Raw genomic sequence first — 7,216 nt, 5'->3', positions numbered from 1 at the left:
TTAAATCGGTATTTCAAACATTATTTTAAAATATAATACTGTATATTGAACTGTTATTTAAGAGTGGTTTGATTTCTTTTGTTCTGTTCTTATCGCCAACCATTTGTTGAGAAATTGCATTTTTAGCTGGAATATAATACAAAAAAATGTGGGAACCTCTGGTTTAAACTACATACTACTACAAAGAATGTGTGTAAATCAGGTTAACGATTTATATAAAATCTTAGGCAGAGGTAACAAGAGTTTTTGTTTCTAATCCAAACTCTGGCATTATAATTAAACAGTTTGACTTCCCTTTTTATTTTATTTTTTTCAAAACACAATATGTAATGCAATGGAAACTTTTAAGATGCAGTCGATAAAAAAGAGCAGTAGGAAGCAACAACTCCTACCCAACTTTTTACATTTGAAAATCTGTCTAAGTTTATTACACACTTGACATTTTAACACATCAAATCTCATTAGCAACTCTAATTRCATTCCACTTGTGTCAACTGTCATTTGAGAAAGCATTTATGCACAATTTAAATCATTAATTATCCACCGCACAAATAATCTTCCGGTAACAATAACAAACATGTTCAGAAAGCCAAACACTCCTGCCGGTGGAAGGTAGACGTGTTTTGTGTAGATGACTTCACTCTAAGGTATAAGTGGTTGAACTGAGGAGGAACACCAATCAGCCACAATAATAAAGCCACTGACAAGTGAAGTGAAAACATTGATTAGCATGTTAATATTCATTGCTCTGGTACAATTTTTGGGGTTACGGTACTTCAGCYTGCACCATTCAAGTCAGTATTGTTGTGGGCTAAACACATCCTCCATTACAATATGTTTGTTGCTCCTTTCAAGAAGTGTTTTCAAGGCCAAAATTTAGACACGTTTTTCCWCCTGACATGCATATCAATAACAATATGACTAAGGTGGACTACAAGATTGAAGTTCATCCACTGTTTTTATGCCTCCTAGCTGGTGAAGGGAGGAGTATTWGTGAAGTATGGGGCATTGCAAGCTGCACCACGCTCTAACTCTCAGGTTCCACAATTTATTTTCCCTTTGCTATCAAAGTTTTATGTTAAGTGGAAAAAAAAAAAAAACTAGATACCACAAAGCGGTAACACAATGACCCCCGCACGCACAAATGCACTAGAACTCAGAAGACTTTATTCCTAATAAACGTCATGCTACTAGGTGCATCCCAAAACTGTAGTGGCTTGGGTGTTTTTTTTTTTTTTTTGATGGGCCTGATGGATAGAGCTTCATCAGAGCTAAACAACAAAAGAAATCTGAAGCTTCTCTGTTGAACAGTTACTGAGTTATAAGCATTTTTGCATGTCCAGACACCCCCTCTTTGAAAGGAGCCCCCTCCTCAAATTTGGGGGTCTATCGTAAAGCCGTTGGCTGGCGCAGTGTAGGTCGGACTCATCTACAGCTGTGTTTGTGCTAAGGTTGACCAAAAATCACTGGAAAAAAAAAACTGTACGAAAACAATATGACTCGCGCTTACGCTTCACGTGCGGGGGTCATAATAGTAGTCATTATAGAAATTCAAAATTAACATTCAGTTGTTGCTAAAGCTAGAAGACCAACWAAAAAGGCTTAATTTATTTATTTAATAGCATGCAACTAATATAAAAGTGTTTATATTCTCAACTTGTATGACATATGTTTTAACTACTCTACAAAATTACAGTTAAATGTGTATCAGTGACAAACATTAGCTTAATACTGTACAGTAACAAGGAACTGTTTTACACATGTATTTTTGCTTCTCTAACACTTTGCTCATGTGCAAAAAAGGAAAAAAGAGCCATCATCTGCAATGCTACATGGTGCGCAGATGTTTAAGTAGCGCTTATGACGCACTTGTCACACAGCCAGAATYCAAGTTCTATAATTCGTTACCATGTGAAGCAAAATAAGCCTCAGGTTCCAATACCAACCACACATAACACAGCTGGTGCAAATATGCTCTCAGCAACAGTTCCAACGCTCACGTGCAGAAACAACCACATCTTATAACACCATAGGGCCAAAAACATCCTTTTTCGATAGYCTTCCCTTTGTCCTTGTCCCGGTGAGTTTGAACAGATGTGTCAGCAAAAGAGCAACACATACGATGTTTTGGCAGTTGTTTTAAAGCTAAGGTAGGCAGTAATGTTTTAGCCTTAATGAGCAACAAATCTATAACCTTTCAGCTTAATGCAATTCAACTGCTCTAAGAAAAGAAAAAAAAACTAACTTTGGCACCTCCCGTTGGGTATGCTCCAAGTTTTAAGAAACCTAGAACCACTAGTCACTGGTTCTTTATGTTCACAACATGCTACCAAATTACTTACGAGTGAGTCCCCATTCATGAAGGACAATCACCCATGCAGATATCAGACTAGTTTCAAAGTGTTTCTCACTTTCTTGTGTTATCCAAGTACTAATAATGAATGTACTAGATGTGTATGTACGTGCAATATTACTGCTACATAAAATCAATCAAAAGGAATTTGAACATTGACAGCAATGGTTCAAATGACCAACAAGTTGGGTGTAGGGTTATCATACTAAAAATATCAAAACTGAACTCTGAACAAGAATGAGCTCTAATTTGAACCATGTGCCTGAGTTACATGTTATATCATATTGAAAGTACGTATGTTGTTCAATCTTATTTTTCTGTATTACAAGCAATGAAAGCCAAATACTATAACGCAGAGGTAGGAAAGTAAGACTTCCTACATACAGAAAATACATTATGGAAGGTGGTTCTACACAAATCTGTATTTCAAATCCATCTTTGCCTTTGCACCAGTGTCCACCCCACTACCAGATGGACCAAGACCTGAGCATTAGTCAAATGAATAAATTATCATAATAAAGCTCACTGGTGTGATGTACATTTACACATTTATGTTTTCATGGCTGACATATCTTAATAAGCACTGGCATGGTGACAACTATCAGCCATATCTTGCAGGAGAAATGTTTGTTCTTGGTTTAATTTGCTCTAATGAGTAATGATAACGATGGTCAAATAGTTTGGATGTAAACAGATATTTCTTCTAATATGGACTCTATCTGGAAGGACAAGATTTTTGACAATGTGATAGGAAACTCACCCGTAGGTGCTTCTGCATCACATATCCTTGTGGTGCCATTTCCAGACATGGGACTTGGTGTGGGCACCTGGCTCTGATGTACAGAAAAAAAGAAAAAGAAAAAACTAGTTTTGTTAGAGTTTAACAAAATGAAGAAGCTATTAGTTCACAGCAACCCCCATAATATCCAAGGCCCACTCTCATTTCAGGGACTCCAAAGGCAGGAAAATCTTTGATGTACATGCACCTGTAATAAAGGCAAAGCTGAAGATTTAGTCTAACATTAATTAAAGGTGAAATTATTRAGCTCTAACTATTGTGGAGGCACGCAAACTCACCAGCTACTTTAGCTGGGATACCACCTGTTCAATGGTTCTTAACKGAAACAGCTGATTGGCCAATCACATGGCTGCAACTCAATGCATTTAGACATTTAAACCAAGTATCAGGACGAGGGAATTAATGTGACTTGGCATGATTGTTGGTGACAGGCTGGTTTCAGTATTTCAGAAGCTAATGACCTACTCAAATTTTCACAGAGAATGATCCAAAACAAAAAAAAAAAGAGAAAATGTTTTATTAACACTGGTCATGGGGCTTAAAATGGCTTGTTGAAGTCAAGAGGTCAGAGGAAAAATGACAGCTTAAATAACCAATTGTTACGGCTGACTAACTATTTATGTTAACAAGTGGTTGAATATAAGCACCTAATAAAGTGGTTAAGTTTCTGCACCTTAGTTGCGAGCATGGCAAAGAAACAAATTGAATTTAAAATGCTGAAGGTGAAAAAAACAGCCAAGTATAAATAAAACATGTTTACCCTGTGAATCACACAGCTAGTTTGCAAAAGATTTCTTTAGTTCAGTTAAAAAGACAATGTTTTAGCAACACAGCACCATCGTTCATTTGATTTATGCAGCATGAAAATATATATTTTTTTAGAAAGAACACACACACACTAGTTTATTGAAACCAAATGCATACACCCCCACAGAGATATAGCAGAGCTACATCAGAACACACAGAGGGTATACTGTCAAAAAACAGATCCACACAGCAAAAGCCACATTGTCTGACAGATAGACAGAATTTAAAAAGAACAAGAGTCTCAAAGCCTGGCTGCCAGCCCATAGAGACCATACTGCTGCCTACACCAAGCTGGACCAAAGTAGTTTGATCCCACTGACTGACAGAGCCTTTCTTGGAAACCCAATGTTACAGTTCGCACTCGTCAGGAAAACTAAACAAACTAGAAAGACTTAGAAATGTGTATGAATTCCACTCCCACCTGTGCAACATACTTCTGGCTGCCGTACATGACATATTGTGGGGCCAGACTGTAGATCATGTAGCTGGTGTGTAGGACAATCAGAAGGAGAATCATGCAGAGGATCAGAAGAGCTTGAGGACGTGTTCTCTTGGGYCGTATTTTGTACAACTAAAAAAGTTGGAAAAAGACCATAGACATTTTAGGTTAGTCAAACTACTAGAAGTTCAAAAACTCAAGAAAATAAGTGCATTTTGATAGKATTGGGAAATTACAACAAAGTACAAAATGCCAGTGTTTTAATAAAAACAGCTCTTGGTTAACTTTGAACACTAGTAGTACTGAGGCTTCAGGCTAAAATCTTAAGCGCACTGGCACAAAAATATAAGCACAACTTAAATCTATTTTACCACAATTGTTTCAATGATTTCCCTCTGGATTCCACTACAAATGTTTGAATAATTTAGTCAGTGATGGAATAAGGATGGAAGAATTTGCATTGTGTTTACAAGTTGCATTTGAAGCAATTACCATATTTATTCGTGTATAATATGATCTCATGTATAATACGACCCCCCTTTTTTGAGCTTAAAAAGCTTAAAAATTTTAATCCTCAAACTACCTCCATTTTCATACAGACTTCAAGATTTTTCAGCCTTTGCAGTCTTTATACATATAAGTAAAATGATCACTGGGCTGTTCATTTTATTTTAACATATGTACTAAAAGGTATTTTGACAACAAATTTATATCAGCTGTAGCAGTATCATATGAATTCTGGCATTTTACACATAGTCCACCAGGATGTGCCAACACAAAAGTAGGAGACTTCACATGAGATTTGGGCCATCTTCTGGGGGAAAAGCAGATTACTTCCTACTCATGAGCTCCTCCTCAGGTGGGGAAACGTTTTTTCAGGGATACAAACTTTTTCAGAACACCGGTAGATGGCAGCCATTACAGAACAACATGTGTTTGTTGTTGTTCAAGGAGCGACTCGGTCACACGCTAATGTCATTAGTTTGTTATCATTACTAAGCTGCAGGACTGCTTTTTCCTCTTTTTTCACATCATGTCGCCTGCCTGGATCTGTTATTATTTCACTCTGAAGCACAGAGGAGTGTCAGAGGTAAGCTAGTTTCAACTGCTTTTTACAATGCGGTCTCATTTCCGGACTCAGGCATTTTGCCGATATTTCAGTTAAAATACATGAGTAAAAATATTTACCTGAGTATAATACTACCCCTCAARTTTATGGAGGATTTTATGGATTAAATTTTACGTATTATACTTGAATAAATACGGTAACTATTTGACAAATCCGTTACACTTCTAATGAGCTGAGACGTTTCTGAAGTGAAGATTTTATTCTAAAACTAATTGTGACCCATAAATCTAATCGAATCTAGTGTGGCTAAAATTCAGACTTTTCTGCAGATCGATACAATTATTCCTATTAAAATGCTTCAGGCATACATGCTGACATTTTGCCAGTCTGGACAGTTTATGTTGCACGGTCTTGATTCATGAGTGTTTTGTGTGTAAGGTTTGATGTCAGGTCAGCAAATTGGTTTTCAGCCCAAATGTTTCATGTTCCACCATACATACGATGTTTCTTTGCAGTATAGTGATTACAAAAATGATAGAAAGAGTGAATTTTTGCTACCCTTAATGCTGCTAAACACCTGCTGTTTCCATCTAATGTTGATTAGAAACTCAAAGGGGATTGTGATGCAATTTATCATTAAAAAATAAATAATTCAAAAACCAAAAGGAAAAAATCTACACAAAATAAAAAAAACTACAGAATGGGCAAAAGTAATGTATTATCCCTACTGGTTGTTGCTGTGAAGACAAACGCATTGATGTTTTAACTAGGATTTGAGTATTGATTTGTTTTTTGTTTTTGTTATTTTGCAACCCCGAAGTTGGACATTACTCACTCTTATCCAAAGGAACCAGATGCCCAAGTTGCGAATGCCTGCCATAGATGTTAGCACAAAGTACATGGTGATGATGGTGATCAGGATATAATCTAGTGGGAAAACCTGTGAAACAAGAGACAGAATAATACACATCACCTTATCAAGTAAGCACTCCAATATAATCTTAACAATCAGTCTAGCAACATTACAAATATTAATATTTGCTAATGTTTTTTGACAGCATTATATTAACAGTAACAATCAGCCTGCCACAAATCATGTGAAGTGCATTTCAGCTGGTAAATGTGCATATAAACATCATTAAATCCACTGAACACCAACAATTAATATAAATTATTTTATATTCAACATAAAATACAAACTGATCCCTGCATGAATACCGACCAACTCTAGATACGGAAAAAAAAAATACTTCACTGTTTAAATACCACAGTCATATTTCTAACCATTAGTCTTAGATTTTTAATCAATGCCACTTTCTGTGAAACAATTTTTAATTGGTCTGAGCCGTCTGTCATTTTTTCTTCTTTAAAATCTGTGCTGGAATAGTAAGTAAAACTGAGCATGTTCTTTCCCATGTTTATGTCCAGCAGCAGGGGCCTGGAGTAAAGATGAGATGCTAGTTACTAATTTTTCCCATCAATCCCAGCGCTTGACATGTGGGAAACACTTTTTAAGTCTTTGGTTAACTAATTTTGGTCATGTAAAAAAAAAGGTATAATGGTCTATGAAATAAGGTTTAAATCTTGCAAAAAGCTAAAACCTCTATTCAAAAAGGGTTGTTTAGTTGGGCATGCAGCAGAGAGTCTAATAACRATCATTTAAAAAGGCTGCTGCCGGGAATGTTCTTTTGAATCGTATTGATTTGTGATTTTTTTTCTTACTACATTTATAAGAATATGAGTTTTGTA

At 36.1% G+C, this 7,216-nt stretch overlaps 1 protein-coding gene across 1 annotated transcript in view; it reads right to left on the bottom strand.

Annotated features, from left to right (window-relative positions):
* The window catches only part of lmbrd1 (LMBR1 domain containing 1), a 58,451-nt gene that overhangs the window by 18,492 nt on the left and 32,743 nt on the right, over positions 1–7,216 (bottom strand). The window contains exons 12-14 of the mRNA XM_014010615.1: positions 6,303–6,407; positions 4,381–4,530; positions 3,114–3,186 (exon numbers count right to left, since the gene is read on the bottom strand). Coding sequence (XP_013866069.1) covers positions 3,114–3,186; positions 4,381–4,530; positions 6,303–6,407 — 328 coding nt within the window. The remainder of the gene's footprint in view (positions 1–3,113; positions 3,187–4,380; positions 4,531–6,302; positions 6,408–7,216) is intronic.

Source organism: Austrofundulus limnaeus, unplaced genomic scaffold (assembly GCF_001266775.1).
Source record: "Austrofundulus limnaeus strain Quisiro unplaced genomic scaffold, Austrofundulus_limnaeus-1.0 Scaffold0, whole genome shotgun sequence".
NCBI lineage: Eukaryota > Metazoa > Chordata > Actinopteri > Cyprinodontiformes > Rivulidae > Austrofundulus > Austrofundulus limnaeus.
The sequence above is the reverse complement of the archived record's forward strand: the minus strand, read 5'-3'. Positions and strand labels throughout refer to the sequence as shown.